The sequence below is a fragment of the Ovis aries genome, chromosome 9, assembly GCF_016772045.2.
Source record: "Ovis aries strain OAR_USU_Benz2616 breed Rambouillet chromosome 9, ARS-UI_Ramb_v3.0, whole genome shotgun sequence".
Taxonomy (NCBI): domain Eukaryota; kingdom Metazoa; phylum Chordata; class Mammalia; order Artiodactyla; family Bovidae; genus Ovis; species Ovis aries.
This window is the reverse complement of record NC_056062.1, coordinates 15,478,483-15,498,257: the sequence shown is the minus strand read 5'-3', so window position 1 is coordinate 15,498,257 and position 19,775 is coordinate 15,478,483. Positions and strand designations below refer to the sequence as shown.

The 19,775-nt window shown below is 65.4% G+C and overlaps 2 protein-coding genes across 6 annotated transcripts in view; one reads left to right on the top strand and one right to left on the bottom strand.

The window, feature by feature from the left end:
• Positions 1-10,692, top strand: part of PTP4A3 (protein tyrosine phosphatase 4A3) — a 31,922-nt gene extending 21,230 nt beyond the window's left edge. For 4 of the 5 annotated variants that reach the window (XM_042254021.2, XM_042254024.2, XM_042254023.1 and 1 more), the window contains exons 2-6: positions 3,259-4,194; positions 6,354-6,446; positions 7,608-7,738; positions 8,274-8,348; positions 10,048-10,692. In XM_042254021.2, the coding sequence (XP_042109955.1) occupies positions 4,090-4,194; positions 6,354-6,446; positions 7,608-7,738; positions 8,274-8,348; positions 10,048-10,165 (522 nt within the window). In that variant the 5' untranslated portion in view covers positions 3,259-4,089 and the 3' untranslated portion in view covers positions 10,166-10,692. Of the gene's footprint in view, positions 1-680; positions 790-3,258; positions 4,195-6,353; positions 6,447-7,607; positions 7,739-8,273; positions 8,349-10,047 lie in introns of those variants that run through there. The other variant, XM_027972826.2, reaches the window with a different exon arrangement.
• A 1,200-nt stretch (positions 10,693-11,892) lies between these two features.
• The window catches only part of LOC101118112 (maestro heat-like repeat family member 5), a 57,173-nt gene continuing 49,290 nt past the window's right edge, over positions 11,893-19,775 (bottom strand). Inside the window, 9 exon segments of the mRNA XM_060419957.1 lie at positions 11,893-13,178; positions 13,412-13,486; positions 13,800-13,902; positions 13,990-14,112; positions 14,652-14,807; positions 16,645-16,821; positions 17,767-17,910; positions 18,601-18,715; positions 19,177-19,317. Coding sequence (XP_060275940.1) covers positions 13,081-13,178; positions 13,412-13,486; positions 13,800-13,902; positions 13,990-14,112; positions 14,652-14,807; positions 16,645-16,821; positions 17,767-17,910; positions 18,601-18,715; positions 19,177-19,317 — 1,132 coding nt within the window. The 3' untranslated portion in view covers positions 11,893-13,080.

Genomic DNA, 19,775 nt, shown 5'->3' with positions numbered 1-19,775 from the left:
GCACTGGAGGATGAGCAGGGGTGGAGACCCTCCCTGGGTGACAGCTGCCTCCTCGAGTGTCCCCCTGCCTGTTTCCCCACGTGCATACTGGGGAAGAGGGAGCCACGGCAGCACCCCCAGGGGTGTGTCGAGGATTCAGTGACGGACACAGTAGGTGCTCAGCAAGTAGAGAGGTCCTGGCGTTTGAGGCTGGGGAGCTGGGCAGCTCTCTGAGCAGGGCCAGACCAGGTGTCCGTCACCATCCTTCATCCTGTGGGCGTCAGCTTCTGGACCCACCTGGGCCACGGGGCACCCTCCTTTCCATTCCCAAAGGAAGCTCGCCCTCCTGACTTGCACCGAGGGCCCCGCCGGGGCCCCGGCCGGGGCCCCGGCTCCAGCTGAGCTCCTCCGGACCTGGGGCAGCGCCCGCTCCCTGCTGGGGGAGCCGCTGGAGGGTTCAGGCCACGGCGGGAGGAAGGCGGGGTGCGCGGGCAGCGCCCCCGCCCTTGCGTTTCCCCTTCCTCCGCCGCTTCCTCTCCCGGCCCAGCCCTCTTTGTTTGCCCCGGCGTGCGGGCTGGCCTGTGGTTATATTTAGGCGGCAGGTGTGGGAGTCACTACCAGCAGGGTCGCCCGCTGGTCACGGCCACGCCGCCCACGTGATGCCCGGGCGCTATAAATAGCCCCCCCGCAGCCCGGCCGCCGGGCGTCCGCGGGGAGGCCGGCGCGCCCCGCGCACTGAGTCTCGGCCGCCGCGCCCGGCCCTATCCGGTCCCGCGCGAATGGAGGCAGCGGCAGGACTCTGGCCCGCCGGTGAGCCGAGGCCGCGAGGGCGGGGGGCGTCCCGGGAGGACCCCAGCCCCGCTCCGGGAGGGAGCCGTGCCCTTGGAACGAGCCCCTCCCGCACCCTACGGTGCGCGCTGCGGGACAGGGGGTCTCCGCCCACCGCCCCACCCGCGCCCTTCCGCCGGTCTTGGGCACGGTGCTCCCACGCAACCCCTCCTTAGCTCTCTTGGGACCCCAATGAACCCTGGCCCTGCAGCCTTCCCCCATGTCAGACAGGATCCCGGGTCCACGGAGGCTGGCACTCTGGAAGCCCTCTGGAGTCAAACTCCAGCTCCTCAGTCAGCTGTGCCACCGGGACTTGAGCCTGGGAACTCTCACGGGGAGCTCTTCCCGGGCCTGGCCTGCTCAGGGCCCTGGAAGGTCCCTCAGCCCGCCCTGGCCTGTTTACTCGACTGCGGACAGGGGCCAGGCGGGGGCCTCTCCTAATGGTTCTGGAAAGGAGGACTGTCAGGGACATAGCAGAGAGCTTAGAGCCTCGAGCGGGGCTGCGGGGCAGCTGGGGCCCCAGGATGGTGGTGTGGGGCCAGTGGCAGGAAGGCAGAGGGAGGGGCCTCGGGCTTCCAGGAGGGCTCCTGTTTCCCAGGGTGGAGGTGAGGGTGGGCGTGAGGGGTACTGGCTGGTGGACTTGGCTCAGCCCTGCCTGGGGACTTGCTTGGTGACCTCAAGGTGGGGGTGGTGTGGTTAGGAAGAGGGGCTCTGCCCCAGGGGGAGGCCGCAGGCCTGTTTAAGCCCGGTGGGACAGCCTGGGGGCAGCAAGAAGGGTTTCACTGTTTCCCTCTCACCTGGGGGTGAGGGCCCTAGATGTTGAGGAGACAAGTAGGGTGTCTGGCAAGACCCCAGCCCAGCTGGGCAGTGCTCTTGGTCCAGCCTCAGCCCAGACCCTGACCCCATTCCATCTAGGGCCCTGATCCTTGCCCCCAGCCAGCCTGACCCCAGGCCCCTGCATGCAGGTGACAGGTTTCACATGGGCAGGACTGTGGCGTGGCTCTCCAGGGACGCTGGCAGGAGAGTCAGGCCGTCTGCCCTTGCCCGCGGGGTCTCCCCAGGTGTCCAGCAGGTGGGGAGGTGGTGGGTCGGGCCCTTAGGAGAGGCCTGTCGTCCTGCGGTTTCCCTGGGCCCCTTCCCTCCCTCCCTTCTGTAAACATGCATGCATGGGGACCTCCCACAGCCCCAGGAGGGCAGGTTTTCGCGTGCTGCTCAAGGCGCCTGGCGGCTGGCTCTTTCCTTGCCCGCACTCCGAGTGGAAGCCTGCTCTGGGATTGTGTGCGGTCCCTTCTCCCTGCCTTTGACCCCCTCCCTGGGGACCCCCACGTAACCGTCCTGAACTGGGCAAGGGGCAGAGCGTGAGCCTGGAGCAGCCATGGAGCTGCCAGCCTCCCCCACCCCGCCGTGTCCGGGTCCCAGCTGCAGGCCCGGTCTGCACCTGGGCTGAGGCTCCAGGGGCCCAGCCGGCCTGGTGGGCAGCTGGGGAAGGGGGTGCTGGGCGGGGCAGAGGTAAGAGGTGTTGGGTGGGTGGATGAAGGACCTGCCCGGTAAGCAGGTGTGGATTCTGACGGCCGGGCCAGGCTGAGCCCAGTGGATGGAGGGGTCTGCTGACCACTGGGTTGTGCTGGAGAAGCCTTGGGGGCATCTTCTCTGGGCCCTCAGTTTGCAGATGGGGAAACTGAGGCTAGTGACGTGCTCAAGGTCTCCGAGCCTGTCCATGGGGGTGGGAGTGGGGCTCATTGCTCCTGTTGGGGCCCCTGGCCCTGGCCTTTTGGGGCCTAGAGAGGGAGAGACAGGCTTGCAGGTGCTTGACGGCCGTATCTGAGGCCCGGTAATGTCCCTCCTTGAGGCCCTGTCACGGTGGGACCCCAGTCCCGGCCACCCGTGTTGTCGCCACCTTGGCAAGCGCCTGGCAGCCGGCCCTGGCCTGTGGGCTCCTGTGGGCTGTGCCTGCTTCTTTGAGCTCCTGGGGGGCAGTGGCTTGTTTGCTTCCATCCTGTGGCCAGCCCTGTGGGTGAGTGGTGGACAGCGGCCCAGGGCAGAGGCTGACCAGAGCCTCGGGTTTCCAGGGGGGAGCCCTTGAGAGGCGTGTAAGGTGGCTCGTGTCTGTGGGGGGGCTGCCATGCCGCCCCCACCCCCACTGTGCTTTGTCACCTTGGCCTCTGTGCTGGAGCCCCTTGCCCTCAGGACTGGGGCTGCTCCAGAGTGATCTGGGCTCAGAGACACCGCAGAGGCCGGAATTCCGCGGAGGACGGTCTGACCGTCTGGTGGCGGGGGCGGGGCGTTGTGGAGGGGCCCGGGCTTTGGGGGGTGGCTCTGTCACCACAGATGCCTTGAAATCATGTGTTGGGGTTCAGCACATTTGTGGTTTTCCTGAGAGGGAAACCGAGGCCTGGTGAGGGAGGGGCACGAACCGGGACCCCTTTTCATTGCCTTCTCTCCCCTCCCCAGACGCTGCCTGCCGCTGACCAGCCTGGGATTTATGGAGAGGCCCTCGGGGGGCAGCCCTGAGTACTGCCGCGCCCAGCATCTGCACCGTGCCCGCTGCTGAGGCCCCCGTGCCTCCGGCCTCACCATTGCCCTCGCCCGCTCATGGCCTCCGCCGCCTGGCCCGGGGCTGGCTCTGTGGCCTGAGCCCCCCGCCCCGCTCCAGGACTCGCCCTACCCCAATGGGGTAACGTGACGGAGGCCCCGTGTCACTGCTGCCCGCTGTCCGCCTGCGGCCGCTGCCTGTCACCCCCACCCCACGGCGGCCCCATTGGTTCAGTTTCAAGTTCGTTCTGCCTTTAATCCTTGGGGTCTGGGGCCTTGGAGCAGAGTGGCCCTCTAGCCATCCACCGATGCTGAGGGGGGTGTCCCCGGTGACAGGCGCAGCGCTGGCCACGGCTTCGGCAGCCGGATTCACTTTGGGCTTTTTAAAGTTCTCTTTGCTGAGTTTTTTCGTGGTTGTTATTTCTGCTTTTGCCCGCTAGTAATCCTCCAGCCCTGAGAGGCAGGAGCTTGGACTTCGCCTGTTTTACTTCTGGGGGCTCTTTTGTTCTGTGTTGTAAAGTGTTGGGTTTTCTTTTTTTAATCATCCACCCGTGATCCGGGCAGCATCCTCCCCCACCCAAGTATTTGCACAATATTTGTGCGGGGTCTGGGGGGCAGGTTTTTTTTTTTTTTTTTTTAAAGCATTTTCTCTCTCTTGGACAAGCACAGGGATCTCGTGCCCCTCGGGTTCTGGGGGGTGGTGGGCCCTTCTTGCGTTCACGTCCCCAGCCCCGTCTGCGGGCAGCAGCCATGGCGCGGATGAACCGGCCGGCCCCTGTGGAGGTCAGCTACAAGAACATGCGCTTCCTCATCACGCACAACCCCACCAACGCCACCCTCAGCAGCTTCATCGAGGTGAGCATCTGGCACGCCTCACGGTGAGGCTGGGGGCCTCTGAGTGAGAGGAGAGCTTGGGATGACAGGCCCCCTGGGAGAGGCACACGAGAGTGTGTGTGGGGCTGGGGTGTGAGGGCTGCGGGGGGTCAGTGGGATGGGCAGTGGGACCCGTGCCACCTGACCAGAGACAGGTGCAGAGGTAGGAGGTGAGACAGGCCTCGCATCCTCAGGACGTCCCTGTGGCTGGTGCAGTCCTGAGCCCTTTGCTGGCCATCTGGCCTCTGTACAGAGGCTGAGTAGGAGGAGAAGAGGGTGGTGGTTCCCCCAGGAGAGGACCGGCTGCTTAGACAGCCTGGAGAAGGCAGAGTGGGGACAGGGCATGAAGGCCAGCTTCACAGCCAGCCCAGGCTACGGGAAGCCCATGGGCTCCAGGGGCTCCTGGGAGCTCTCGGCACAGGTATCTGTGTGAAGAAGGGCTGGGCAGCAGTCCAAGCCAGCCATGGGAGAGAGTGACCACTGTACCCCGAGAACCAGCAGGCGCGCTGTCTGCTGCTCGTGGCCCCGGCAGATGGGACCAAATGTTTGCAGAGTCTGCCGTTCTCCGTGGGGCTCCTGGAGGAGACTGGCCTCTGCAGTGCTCCTTGCTGTTTACAGAGCCTGTGACTGTGTGCTGGGCCTTTTGTGACCTCAGACCTCCAGCTGTTCCCTCTGCAGCAAGATATAAGCCCCTCTGAGTGCTCCTCGTGGTTGAACAGGGGCCCGGGCACAGGAGGACTTCAGCAACTGTGTAGACGCTAGACTATGGAGGGAGGCAGTCGGCACCCTGCCGTCGGGAGGCCTGGACTCTAGACATTGAGCTGGGGACCCTGTGGAGGAGGGCTGCCCCCTGCATGGCCCATGATTGGGGTCAGGGCTCAGAATGTGAGCAGGGTCAGGGCTTAGTGTGGGACCAGTGTCGGGAGTCAGAGTGTGAGCAGGCTCAGGGCTCAGAGTGTGAGCAGGGTCAGGGCTCAGAGTGTGAGCAGGGTCAGGGCTCAGAGTGTGAGCAGGGTCAGGGCTCAGAGTGTGAGCAGGGTCAGGGCTCAGAGTGTGAGCAGGGTCAGGGCTCAGGGTGTGACCAGGCTCAGGGCTGAGTGGAACCAGGCTCAGGGTTCAGAGTAGGACCAGGCTCAGGGCTCAGTGTGTGACCAGGGTCAGGGCTCAGAGTGGGGCAGGTGTCAGCACTCAGTCTGTCATGAGGTCCGGGCCCAGCCTGGTCTGGGTGGCAGCACCCTCAGCTGCAGGCCCAGAGGAATCTGCAGTGCCCCTTTGGCTCAGAGCTCTGCCCCGCCCCTGCCCCGCCCCTGCCCCGCCCCTGCCCCGCCCCGCCCCGCCCCGCCCCGCCTGCCCCGCCCCTGCCCCACCCCGCTCCGCCCCTGCCCCGCCCCCTGCTCCCCGCATTCTCAGAATAGCTCTGTGCTCTCCTCTCTGTGTCCAGTGTCCTCATCGCATGATGAGCAAGGTCCAGCGGCTGATTCCTCACTGCTCCTAAAATAGCTGCCGGGAGCAGGTGGGGGTGGCTGCACGTGGACCCCATGCAGCGAATCGCCCCCACCCCGGTGTATAAATATCCCTGCGCTGGCTGTGAACTGCCTTGACCTTTCCCCGGGTAGCTTGGGGCTTCCTCCTGGGTGTCCTCTGGGCAGGTGCCCACCCTCCCCGCCCCGAGGTGCCCCTCCCCTCAGACCCTGAAGGCCCCCATGCAGGGTCTAGCCCCGGGGTGGACCTGTCCCTGCAGTCCGGGCTGGGAGGGCTGCTCAGAGCAGGACTACGCAGGGGCTCATGTGTGGGTTCTGGTGTCTTCGCCCTGCCTGGGGACCCGGGAGCTTGGTCTGGAAGTTGCTGGAGTGCTCTGGGGTTCTGAGCATCCAAGAGGAGGGAGGTCGTGCTGGAAGTTGGGCTCCCAGCTGTGACGCCTCAGTGGTGATGCGGGTGGGTGGGTCACCCTGCCTGCCGTGGGGCAAGCTCAGGGACACTCGCCCCCAGAAGCATCAGGAAGAGCTGTCCCATCCCCACAGGTCCCTGAGCCCAAAAGTCCGTGAGCCGCTGGCGATTCACGCTGGGCCCCAGCCTTTCTGTCCCGTAGAGGGCCGTGGGGTCCCCTGCCCAGCCCTGTCGCCCTCCTCCATCCCTGCCAGGACCTGAAGAAGTACGGGGCCACCACCGTGGTGCGCGTGTGTGAGGTGACCTACGACAAGGCCCCGCTGGAGAAGGACGGCATCACGGTTGTGGTGAGGGCCGCGTGTGGTGGGGTGGGGGGGTGGCCGGGTCCGGGCGGGGTGGCAGGTGTGTGTGGCCTTGCTGTGCACCCGGTTGCCCCCGCCGTGTCTGTGGGCAGGCTGTATCTCCAGAGCGTCGGCGCGGCCCCTGGGCTCCTCTCCATCTCGCTCGGCTTCTGGGGCCCTGTTGCCAGGCAGCGGGTGCCTCTCCGGGGTGGGCTGGGTGCACCTGGCGGATCCCTGGGGAGGCTCTCCGGAGGCTGCGGGGAGGGACCCTTGGGGCGGTTTCCTTGGTCCCTAGTAGTGGGGACCGACGTCCAGGCAGCAGGCCCCGTGGGATGGGCCCCGTGGTTCCTGCCCTGTGGGGAGGCCCCCGAGCCAGGTGATGCTGATGAAGGTGGTGAGAGGGGCCGGAGCCTTGGGGCGGGCAGGCCTGCCCCTTCCCCGCTGAGTGACCCGGGGTCCTCCCGTCTAGAGCGGGGGTGCCTGAAGGGCACCAAGTGAACGCCGTAAAGTAACCCAGAGCACAGGGGTTTCCCACGCCTCCCCTGCGGCAGGAAGGGCTTTAGGTTAGACAAGCAGTTGCCGGGCAGACCCGTGGCCTCCAGGGGCCCTCCAGGGGTGCTGAATCTGAACTCTGGGAACAGGGTCAGATGCCTGGGTACCTGGCCTTGGTGGACACGTGGATGCACCCCTGCTGCCAAGCGGTGCTGATTCTGGGGTGGCCCCTCGGTCCCCCGTGAATGTGCCCCGTGGGAAGTGCGCTGCCTCCAGCCTTGGGCCCGACCTGCTCTGTGCCGCTGTGCTGGGGGCTGGGGAAACAGGCAGGCCTATGTCAGCCATGTTCATGGACCAGGCCCCTTGGGTCTGTGGGCCCAGAACAGCTCAGGCTGGGTGAGTCCAGAACCACAGCGTGGACTGACGAGAGGGGGAGTAAGGCTCCCGCAGCTGCCCCCCCAGAAGAGCAGGGTGTTCTGGGAAGGCTTCCTGGAGGAGACGATGGGGAGGAGCCTTGCAGGGGGGCGCTCTCTGGGGCCTCTGCCCCGACCGTCACCCTCGGGGGGCTCCCGATATCCTCCTTGCTTGTCAGACTGCCCCTGGGCAGGCTGGCCTGGGCCCCGGCTCTCACCCCACCTTCAAGTTGGGGTCCTCACGTGCTGCTGCCTTCTGCAGGACTGGCCGTTTGATGACGGGGCGCCCCCGCCCGGCAAAGTGGTGGAGGACTGGCTGAGCCTGCTGAAGAGCAAGTTCTGTGATGACCCTGGCAGCTGCGTGGCTGTGCACTGCGTGGCCGGCCTGGGGCGGTGAGCCAGGGGGGCAGGGCAGCTGGCTTGAACTTGGGGACCTCTTGGCCTGGCTTGCCGTTGGGTGTGGGTGCTGAGCCCACATCACGAGACTTCCTTCCGGGGGTTGGGGGGGCAGAAGTCCTTCCCAAAGTCTGACCCTGCTCCCCACTGCTGTGGCTGGGACTTTGTGCGGGAAGGAGCTGACAGCCCTGCCCCTCCCCAGACACAAAGACCCCACACCCGCCAGCTAGTCATGGGAAACGTGAACGTGATTTGTAACCAAGTCAAGCTCTCATCCACGGGCAGACCTGAGCCCAGCACTTTGCTCTCTCTCCTTCAGCCCTCCCACCTACACGTTTATACACGAGGAGCCTGAGGCACAGAGGTGGCCCTGCCCACCTGGGGCCACACAGCAGGCGCAGGCGGAGCCTGTGCCCTCCATGGGGCGGGAGCGCCACTGGGGAAGCCTGGGCCACCCCAGGCCCCGAGGGGAAGGCGTCGGGGAGGGCATGGGTGCCTGGGCCTGGGTGACCTGGCCCTGCCGTCCGCCCAGGGCTCCAGTCCTCGTGGCGCTGGCCCTCATTGAGAGCGGGATGAAGTATGAGGACGCCATCCAGTTCATCCGACAGTGAGTGGCTGGTGGGGAAGGGCGCTGGTGGGTGCTCGGGGTCTGGGTGCAGGGGGTCCTTATCCTTCCCTCCCTACCCTGCAGGGGCCCAGGGCCCTGACAGGAGGCACTCCTGACCCCTGTCCCAGTGCCATCCTCTGAGGCCTTCCCCAGTTCAGTGCAACCTCCTGCTGTGGTACCAGCGCACCCCCCAGGCTGCCTAGCCCCGACTGAGGACGGGTCTCTGTGTGTGGTCTGCTCCCGGACTGGGAGCAGAGGGTGAGGAGAGGCTACACGGAGTGCCTGGCTTGTCCCCTCTCTGGGGCCCATGGCTCCTTCAGCCTAGGGTACATCAGTCTGCACAGGCCCTGCAGTGCTGAGTAACAGGCTGCCCCAAACCCATCTCTGACACAGGGAGCTTGGGCAGACACCTCTTTAAGCCTCCAGCACTCCTGACGCGGGGTGTCACTCCCCTCAGCTCTTGGGAGCGGAGGAACCCCCAGAAGCCATCCAACCCAGCCCAGCAGTGAAAGGACCCCCCCAGTGCCACCTGCCCCACCTGCCCCAAACCCCCCGCCGGGACAGCCGACACCCCAGGATCTTTCAGGACTGCCTTCTGAAGCCCTGGCCCCTGGGCCCTCTGCACCCCATTCTCGGCCCCCATGGGGGTCTCCCAGCCGCCTCTCCTTGCGGGGAGGAGGCTGCTGTCTGCCGCGGCCCCTGGGAAAGGAGCCCCGGTGGAGCAGGGTCCCGGGGTGGCAGCAGGGGCAGTGGGGTGGGCACAGAGGACCGGAGCCAGCCCCCAGCCCGCCCACTGTGAGTGTGTGTGTGAGACTCGTGCACAGTCCGTGCCTGGGTGTCGTCTTGTGCTGCTCCCCCGACGACAGTTCCCAGGGCACAGCCGTCTCTTTCTCCCGGAGGCCAGCTTGTTGACCAGGCAGGCGGCCAGCCCTGTGTGTGCCCACAGGAGCTCTGGCCTCCTTGGGACCCTGGCATGTGTGCACACACACAAGACGCACGGTTTCTCTCCGTGAGCCTGTGTGCAGCTCTGTGCCTTGGCACAGATCTCAGGCGGCCCCAGGGTAAGGGCCGGGCCTTCACCGTCAGCTCTGCCCCATGCACCTCGCTGAGCCCGCGGTTCCCTAGTTCCAGTCCGAGGCCTGTGACCGGGGGCTGGGCCCAACCTGGTGACTCAGAGCAGCGCAGGCTTGCTCCTCCCTGGCCCATGCATCATTGACCAGAGCCAGTCCACGGCCATGTCCGAGGTCATGGGCGGTGGGGACAGGTGACCTCCGGAAGTGCCTGGTGGGCAGTGCTAGGTACCCCCACACCCAGGCACCTGAGGGCCACCTCCCGCCTCCTCTCCTCTCCCTCCCAGCCAGCCGGCATGCCAGGCTCCATCCCCGCGGGCTCTGCTTTCAGGGGGTGGTACCCAGGTAAACATGCGGGCCTTGGAGTGTGGGGACCTTGGGGTTGGGGAGGTGAGGTGGTCAGCCTGGAGGAGCGATAGCCAGGTGACCTGAAGGGCAGCAGCGGTGGCTGCAGTGACTGTGATTCTGGCGGAAGGAACACCCCGGGCAAAGGCCCAGAGGTAGGAGGGCTCTGTGGGTCACGGGGACCCACTCCAGCCCCTCTCGCCTCTGGGGCCTGCAGCTCTGGGGCAGGGCGGGTGGCCGAGCCTGGGTCCTACCTGACCCCCACCCCGGTCCCGTCTGCCCAGGAAGCGGCGCGGAGCCATCAACAGCAAACAGCTCACCTACCTGGAAAAATACCGGCCGAAGCAGAGACTGCGGTTCAAGGACCCCCACGCGCACAAGACCAAGTGCTGTATCATGTAGCTCAGGACCTGGGCGCCCGGCCGCGGGCTCAGAAGGGCTCCCGCCACGGCTGCCCTCTGCCCTTTGCTCCCAGCCCCCCAGGCACACCCACCACCAGCCGTCCAGCTCGCCCCCCCGCACCCCTCGTGGGTGATTTCTGTCTGCTCCCTCCCTCTCTGTCCACGCCAGGTGCGTGTGTGTGTGTGCATGCGTGCGCACCGCTGTCTGGTCCAGCCTTCCTTTTGTCTCTGCCCGCGTGTCTGTCTCTCTGTGCCCTCAGCCCTCACTGTCCCTCTGAGGCTTAATCCCCTCAATCCCCCCGCCCCGTGTCCCTGGCTGTCCTGTTAATGCTCTGCCCACGCCGCCTCCGGGCAGCTCTCCTTCCTGGCCTGTTTGTTTGGGGGCTGGTGTATTTTTTAACCACTGGGCCCAGCCCCTCATCTGCGGCCCCTCCCCCTGACCTGTTCTTGGCACCTTAAATTATTGGGTCTGGGGCAGTCAGGTGTTCTGGACACTCGAAGGCAATAAAACCAGACCCTGTGGCTGTATGTGCCTGGAGAACGGGGTGTGGGTGGCCTTGGGGGGCTGGCGGCACCCAGGGATGCTGTGGGGTGCGTTCCCTCTTGCCGGCTGTGCTTGGCCACCCCCTGGCGTCCACGCGGGGTCCCTGCACTCCCTGGCTCAAGGCAGGGCTGTCCCAGATTGAACAGAGCAGGGGCTGAGGCCTGAGTGGGCTCTGCCCAGTTACCCTGTTGCTGTTTTGGGGGCCAGGTCACTGGCATTGCCCCCGTAAGGGACAGGATGGGTCACTTGGTAATTCTTCTGGGCCATGTGTCCGGTGGGGTGGCTTCCCTGTCCTGCCCCCCACTAAGTGTCCTCACTTCAGTCTTAGAAGCCCAGAGAAGGGAGAGGGTGATGATGCCCACTTGGGGTGGAGGGACATGCCGACTCCTCACCTCAGGGTGGGGAGGGGAAGCTGGAGGGGTGGAGGGTGACCCCGGGGTTCCTGGGGTGAAAGGTCAGAGTGTGTTGGGGGCTGGGCCTGCTGGAGGGCACGGATGTTGCCCTGCTCCGTGAGCAGCTCTCTGCTCTTGCAGAGCTCGGGGCTGGCCCCTCCCTGGGTCAGGTTGGCCGCGCCTTCCCCGGGTGGGATGGTGGTCCCCCCCACCAGGACTCAGGGCCCTGTCTCCTGCCCCTGGCCTGCTGTGGCCAGCCTGGCAGTCAACTGTTGCTGCTGGTTAGCAGGGCACCTCTTGTGTGCCCGGGTCTAGAGCCTTCCACCCTGCTGGTAAGGCCTGTGCTCCCTCAACTTCAGGCTTCACTTGTCTCGGTTCCCCCCGGGGGTTTATCTAGTCACCATTGGCTGCAGAAGCCTCTGGGGCCCAGGCCTAGCCAGCTCCAGGCTTTTACTAAGACTAGACTTCCCAGGTGCAGGATGAACTGGGGTGAGGCAGGGGGACTGCTCACTGCCCACTGGGGGGAATCAGGGAAGCCTCCCTTTTAGGGGAGATGGCACCCCCCACCCAGCTGGGCTCAGGGAACCCTCTTCCCAGCCAGGGGTTGTAGCAGAAGTGGGATGGGGGCACCCACAGGGGCCCGCGGACAAAACAGAGAGCTGTGAAAAGCCAAACCCACCCAGAGCCCCTCCTCAAGTGGCGCCATTCAGAGACTCACAGATGGGTGGGTAGGGGCCCCAGCTCTGCCCAGGGTCATTTACTCCTCTCCCCGGTCATATTGAACAACACCAGTGAGTCTGCAGTTGCTGTATTTTTTTCAACCCACCATCCAAGTTGTGGGGCCTCCTGGGTGCAACCCCAGGCCTGTCCCGAGGGGCTCACAGTCTATGGGGAATGGTGGGACAGCCTGACGAGGGGTGGGGGGCCTTGTTTGGCAGGCCCTTGAGGGCCGGGTCACATGGAGGTCCCAAGGTGGGGGATGTGGGGAGAGCTGTCTGGGTAGAAGCTCTGCCTGGGCCAAGTGGGGAGGGCTTGGGAGGGCACATGGGGGGAAAGGCAGGGGGTAGGCTGGGCGGGGCTGGACCTCCTGCTGGAGAGTGGCCAGCTGGGGGCGGCCCTAGGGAGGACTCCAGCAAGGAGGCTCTTTCAGGCAAGGGAAGGGCCCACCCCGCCATTGCACAAGTGGAGAAACCAAGGCTGGGAGGGGAAAGACCCACTGAAGCTCAGGTGGGTCTTCAGGGGCTCCCTCGGAGTCTGGGGACCTCTTTTGGACTCAACCTTCCAAGGGGTCTTGGAGGAAGGTTTTACTACCCATTTTACAGATTGGACAGCTGAGGCTCAGAGTGTTGAGACCCTCGCCTCAGTCATTCAGGGTGGGCCAAGCCCACCTGGAAGATCTGACTGAGCCAGGTCAGTTCTGCTGCCAACTCCAAGTGCCAGCCCTGACGGGGCTCAGGAGGCTAGAGACGGGGGTGGAGGGTGACTTCGAGTCCCCTGGGCAGAGGGAGACCAGCCAAGGACCTCTTCCCCACCATCAGCCTCCCAGTGACCAGCTCTAAGCCGGAGACAGACTGAAGCCTGCGGGGGCGCCATGGTGAGTGACTCCACTCAGCCGTGAGCCCCAAGGGCCGTGGATGCCTTGGGAGTGCCCGCTCAGCACCCAGGACATCGGCAGGCCGTGGTTTGGGCTCTGGTCACTGGGAAGCCACCTAGTGGCCACAAGTGGGAGTCCCTGCCCAGACTTCACAGTTTGTCTCTGGGGGACACACAGTCCAGGCCCATCTCCTGGCCTGCCAGTGTCTCCAGGGGGCCCATGGGATGGTGGGCAGGGAGCGCAGAGGTGTGACACTTCTTTGTTGAATCTAGATCTTTCTTTCAAATGGGAAAATGTCATGCAGCCAAGCTCTGTGCAGACAGGAAAGGGTTGCGCGGTGCAGTGGGCACGGGGGAGGGGGACGGGGGTGGGATGACAGCTGGAGGTCACCGTGGTCTGGCTGCCACCTTCTGAAGGAAGGAGGCCTGCCTGCTGGCGAAGTCTCGGACGCTGGGTTCGGGGCTCTTTTTGAGATCCTCAAAAGCTCCAGGAAAGGAGGGACGAATCAGAGGTACCCGCCACGCCCCATCTGCCCATAGCCCTGGTGGAGTAGCACCCTCCTTCCCACATGGGGTGGGGGCAGTTGGACACCCAGACCCCACCTCCTCGGCCTTCCAGGCCTGGGTGCTCCCCTTCCCTACCCTGCCCGCCGTGTTTGGGGGCCCATGCTCCCTGCTGACACGGATGGGGGTGGATGGAGTAAGGATGTTCCCTTACTGCAGAACAGCAGCTTTGTGTCCACGTCACTGACCATCTGGGACACAGCCCGGGGGTGGTAGCAGATGGTATAACCTGCGCGACAGATGAAGAGCATGGCGGCCAGTGGGAGGGGGCTCCTGAACCTCTCCCCCCTTCCCTCTCTCCCTCCCCCTCCCTGGCATAGGGAAGGAGTTCTCCTGTGCGAGGGACTGCTGGAAAGACAGGGCCAGAGCACAGAAGGGCCTGGCCCAAAGAACTGAACACCCCGAGATGCCCTCACTCGCCCCTCTCCTCGCCAGCGGAACCCACGTTCCAGCCGCAGTGGAGGAACGGGTGAGGGTGAGGGTCGGGGTGCTCAGGCAGGGCAGGCCTGGGGGTTCCTGAGCCCGGCCCCCGCCCTGCTCACCTATGAAGAGTGCCGCCCAGGTCTTGATGTGGTGGTGGCGGCTGTGCAGGTAGCTGAGGGCCTGCGCCAAGTGGATGCTGAACTCCTCCCGGCTGTGGCTCATCTGGGGAGCACGTCTCTGTCACTCGCCGGGGCCAGAGTGGGGACCTGGCAGCCAGCCTCCCATCCCCTCCCGGCTGCGGGCCCTCACCAGGCAGCTCCAGAGGAAGTGGCGGGCGCTGAGGCCCTTCTCCCAGGCCAGCGTACAGAAGAGGGTGTGCTGTGGCCGCCAGTGGAGCAGCACGGCGCAGCGGTAGAAGGCAAACTTGGCCTGCTGTGGGACGGCAGGGAGGGCCGGGCATGGGCGGAGGTCCCGAGGAAGCTGCCTGCGCTCCCCGGCTGCTTCCTGCTGCCTTCAGGCTGCACTCTGAGCCCACCCGCCTCCCTGGCCAGCACCACGGCCCCCTGGACTGAAGGCAGTGTTCAGTCCCCACCCACTTGGAAACTGGCTGCTTGTTTATCCCCCCAGTGGCTGGGAGCTGCAGGAAGGCTGAGCATGTCTTAATGGCCTGGTGTGGGGCACCGGCTGGCACATATAGGGCTCAGCCCATATTTCAAGTTCAATGAACCACCTGCGCCTGAGGACATGCCCGGTGCTGGAGACGCAGCAGTGAGCAGGACAGACGGTGTCCTGACCACAGACGCACAGCCACACGTGGGCACGTGTGTGAGTGCACGTGTGTGCTCGCGGGGAGGAGCGGGAACCCAGTGGGGGCTGGCCCCGCGGCCCAGGGGGTGTCCCTGGCTCTCAGCAGCCCCCTGCCCACCGTGGGGCCCAGCCCCTCCAGGCGAAGGCCTGTCGCGGGCACTGACCGTGACGACGGTGGGGCAGTGGTCCTTCAGGTGCAGGAGCAGGGGCACCATGGTCTGCTGCACCTGGGTTCGCAGGCCGCCCAGCTGCTGGCCTGCCACTGACGCCACCAGGTCCCCGAACAGTGCCATGGCCGCTGCCCGGACCTCGTCCCGCTCCTGCAAGGCAGAGTCTCGGAGCCCGGCCAGACCCCTCGACTCCGGCAGGACGTGGGGCCCAGTACCCTCAGCAGCACCCCTTCATCGGGGCTCCAGGAACAGACCTCAGCCTCCCCCCTCGGACAGGGCTCTAGGGCAGGGATGAGCTTCCCCCTCAGACAGCTCTGGGGCAGGACTCGGCCTCCCCCCTCAGACAGGGCTCTGGGGCAGGACTCGGCCTCCCCCCTCAGCCTCCCCCCTCAGACAGGGCTCTGGGGCAGGACTCGGCCTCCCCCCTCAGACAGGGCTCTGGGGCAGGACTCGGCCTCCCCCCTCAGCCTCCCCCCTCAGACAGGGCTCTGGGGCAGGACTCGGCCTCCCCCCTCAGCCTCCCCCCCTCAGACAGGGCTCTGGGGCAGGACTCGGCCTCCCCCCTCAGACAGGGCTCTGGGGTAGGACTCGGCCTAACCCCTCAGACAGGGCTCTGGGGCAGGACTCGGCCTCCCCCATCAGACAGGACTATGGGGCCGGGATGCGCCTCCCCCTTCAGACAGGCTCTGGGGCAGGACTCGGCCTCCCCCCTCAGACAGGGCTCTGGGCAGGGCTGCGCCTCTCCCCTCAGACAGGCTCTGGGGCAGGACTTGGCCTCCCCCCTCAGACAGGGCTCTGGGCAGGGCTGCGCCTCACCCCTCAGACAGGGCTCTGGGGCAGGGCTGCGCCTTCCCCCTCAGACAGGGCTCTGGGGCAGGACTCGGCCTCCTCGCTCAGACGGGGCTCTGGGGCAGGACTCGGCCTCCCCCCTCACACAGGGCTCTGAGGCAGGACTCGGCCTCCCCCATCAGACAGGACTATGGGGCCGGGATGCGCCTCCCCCTTCAGACAGGCTCTGGGGCAGGACTCGGCCTCCCCCTTCAGACAGGGCTCTGGGCAGGGCTGCGCCTCTCCCCTCAGACAGGCTCTGGGGCAGGACTTGGCCTCCCCCCTCAGACAGGGCTCTGGGCAGGGCTGCGCCTCGCCCCTCAGACAGGGCTCTGGGGCAGGGCTGCGCCTTCCCCCTCAGACAGGGCTCTGGGGCAGGACTCGGCCTCCTCGCTCAGATGGGGCTCTGGGGCAGGACTCGGCCTCCCCCTTCAGACAGGGCTCTGGGCAGGGCTGCGCCTCTCCCCTCAGACAGGCTCTGGGGCAGGACTGGGCCTCCCCCCTCAGACAGGGCTCTGGGCAGGGCTGCGCCTCGCCCCTCAGACAGGGCTCTGGGGCAGGGCTGCGCCTTCCCCCTCACACAGGGCTCTGGGGCAGGACTCGGCCTCCCCCCTCAGACAGGGCTCAGGCAGGGCTGCGCCTCCCCCGTCAGACAGGGCTCTGGGGCAGGACTCGGCCTCTCCCTCTGACGGGGCTCTGGGGCAGGGATGCGCCTCCCCCCCCCACACCTCTCGGGGCAGGGCTGTGCTTCCCAGCTCTGCCGGCTCCTGGGGAGGGTCTCAGGCCATCCTCAGGGACCTACACTCATCCCTCGCATGCCTACAGTGGCATCCTGATAACCCAGATGCTGACTCGGGAGGGCGGGCTTGTCCCTCTGACTTGCCCTGAAGGAGAATCTATCACCCACAGGGCTGATGAGTCAGGAGGGTGAAGACACCTGGGGCTGAGGTGAAGGTGTGGCATTCAGCTGAAGGTGCAGGGCGAGTGCCAGCAGCAGCCCCTGGCCGGCCCACCTGTGCCACGCACGCCACGCACCCGAGGAGCTGCCCTGCCCCTCCACCTCCCTGCCCCAGTGGGACAGTGGCCTTCGAGGAAGGGAGTGGGGGGAGGCACTGGAGGGGCACGAGATGGGGTGCCCACCCCTCCCGGGTGCACTCACATCATCGAAGAAGGAGCGGGCGTTGATGGCAATGCTGAGGCCCTGGGCCTCCGTGCTGTGTGCACCCAGGCGGTGCAGCACGTCCGACACTGTGCCCATGACGCTCACCAGCACCTGCCCGCTGCTCTGGAAGAAGCCCTTGAGGAAGGGTGGCAGCTGTCCACGGAGCAGGCTTCCCTGTCGTGGGGGAGGGGGGCGGTGGGCCACGAGTTCCGGGGCTCTCTTTGAGGCCCCTTCGCAGACCCCCATCCATGCCTGGGCACGCATGCTGTACCCACCCCACTCCATCTCACCCTGGCTCTGCCGTCCAGGGAGACGTGCTCCTAGCCCTGGTCTGTCCCCTGGGAATTGTGGACAGACGGGACAGGCTTCCCCTCTCTCAGACCCTGGGGTCCTCCTGGGGTCAGGGGAGCGCTAACCCGTGTCAGTCAGCTGCCAGGTCCTTCCTGTCTGTCCCCTTTCTGGCCAGAGGGTCCCCCACCAAGTCCTGGAGACCAACTTTCCCTTCTTCTGTCCTACCCTGCCTTTGCCCCCCATTCCTGGCTTCCCCAGGGGACAGAGGGGTCTTGGGGGCCAGACAAGACAAATTTGGTTGGGCGGGCACCGCTTAAGTCCCTGGCATCTCATGTCGCAGGGAAGTGGGTACCCCAGTGGGGACCCCAGACTTTCTAAGTGGCAATGACCGTTTCCCAGTTTTACATTACTTTAAAAAGGAAAAGCTAAGCTCCTTTTCCGCAAGTTCTTTCTGCTCCTCTTGGGTGCAGTGTGAACTGTCTGGATGAACTGTCAGGAAGTGACATGTCAGCAAATGAACAGTTTCTATTGTCAAAGACCTTATCAGGGACTCCTTGTGCAAGCTAGGCTGGTTTTGCAACTTTCAAACAAGTTTTCGGCAGCTTCATTGGGTTCCTAAACTCTGTTTGGTTCTACAATATTAGATTTGTTTTCAGCCAGTGAGTCATTTAACAGCACAAACACTCTCTGAGCACCACCTGGGTGCTGGGACGCAGGTCTGACCATGGGCTGGACCAGCAGAGCAGATTTCTGACGGGAAGGACACGGAGGCCCTGTGCGCCCGGCCGCTCTATGGGTGGTCTGTCACCGCCCCCAGCACCCACTTACCTTCTCTGGGTGGAAAAGAATGTTTCCTAGGCCCTGTAGGCTCAGCACGCGTATCTCGGGGCTGGGGTCCCTGAGGCTTCGCACCAGCACGGACAGGGCGGCCTCTTTGGGGAGCACCTCCAGCAGGGTGGGGCTGTAGAGGAACTAGGGGCCCCCAGGCAGGCGGTCAGGCCTGGCAGCCTCTCGTAGGGGGCCTGTGTCTGTGGGAGCCGGGCTCTAGGACCAAGGCTGGGGCTTGGGGAGGGTGGCTGACCTGCCCCTCTCCGGGTATCTTGGTTAATGTTTAAACCCAACGCCAAGCTGCTTCAATCCTTCAGTGCATAGCTGGGGAAATGGGCCCAGAGGGGAAAAGGGCCTTGTCTGAGGTCACACAGGGAAGCTGGGAACAACATACTCAATACAGCCTGGCTCATGGGGCACCTGGAGACCCAGTCCCATGCAGGGAGAGCCAGATGTCACTATAGGGGTGGTGTGTGGAGTTGCACCAGGCTTTGTCCATTATGGAAATGACAAAGGTCCCCACCCTGTCTGGCCGTGGCCCAGCTCTCAGCCCCAGGGCCCGGTACACCCAGTACCTGTCTGGTTCCAGCCATTGCCCTTTCAGCTTCACTGTTCCAGGGGCGGGACCCCAAGACATCAGGGCTGGGGGAGTAGAAAGACGGTCCCCCAGGATGCAGGTGGAGAGGGACCTAAACCAGGAGCCCCTGACCGTGGGCCCCGAGGAGCTGGGAGTGGGAAGGCGGGGTGTGAGGAATCTGTTGGTCAAGGGAGGTCCTGGTGGGTTCAGCTGGAGACAGGGTGCAGGCTGTCCCTGAGGGGCCCCCAAGCCCCTACCTCTGTGAAGATGATGATGGCTGCCTTCCTCTCCCGCTCCTCCCGGCTCTGCAGGTTGGGCAGCAGCTGGAAGGTCAGCGCCTTGACCTGCCTGCAGTGGTTCTGCACCATGGCCCTGGGCACAGGGTGAAGGGCGGGCCGGGCTCATGGGCGCAGCCCATGTCCACCCTCCCGCCACCACCCAACCCAGGGGCCCGGCGGCCAGAAGTGTTGCTGAGCGGAGTGGGCACGCCTCTGTTTGACCTTCTCCTGCTCCTTCTGTATCTGCTGGCCACCCACTGGCTGCCAGGCGTGGGCCAAGCATGGGATGGACAGGGGAGTGGACCTGGCCCTGGTCCCCTAGGAGCCTCCGGCCAAGGTGAGGGCTAGGCGTCGGGCAAGAGGTCTGCATTCTAGGCTCCTAGGGTGTGCCAGTGAGCCCGCGCCGTCTGTACCCTGGCGCCCAGTGTGCACGTGCGTGAGTCCTTGGGGCTGTGTTCACGGCAGGTCCTGGGGGTCGCTGCAGTCTGTAGCCCAGCCTCCTGGGCAGGGATGACCCAGAATGGGCCCCTTCCCCTGGCCCCACCCTGCCCCTACCTGGCGAGGAGGCACACGCCCTGTGGGTAGGTGTGGATGGTGGCAAAGAGGTCCCAGGCGCCCTGCAGCTCCATGTGGGCGAAGTCCTGCCAGTGCCTGGTGGTGGACAGCAGGCTCTTCAGCGCCTCCAGCGACGTGCTGCTGGGGAGCAGAGGGGTCACCGGGCAGCCTCGGCCCCGGGGAGAGTGCCCCCCTGCCCTGGGTGGAAAGGTGTCTCCTGGCTTCTGTCTCTGCTCCGGGTCTGGCACCACTAAGCCTCCATGGGGCAGCTCGCTTCTGCCCTCCTTCAGCAGAAATGTTGGGGTGTAGGATGGGCAGGGGCTGTCCTGGGAAGGGGCTGGTTCCAGGGGGAAGCTCCAGATAGATTAGGTGCGTGGTCAGTGGGAGATGCCTGCAGCTAGCTTTTCAGGGCTGAGGCTGAGAGGACAGGGCTGGAGAAAGAAGTAGAGATACCCGGGGACCAGTGGTTCCCCAAGTTGCAGGGTGGAGGGGGTCTGACTGAGCCTTGACAGACTGTGCTATTTGAATGTGGGGCTGAGAATGCAGGGGGAATGGACGGGGTGGGAGGGCAGCTCGGGGTATGGCATTATGGGAGCCCA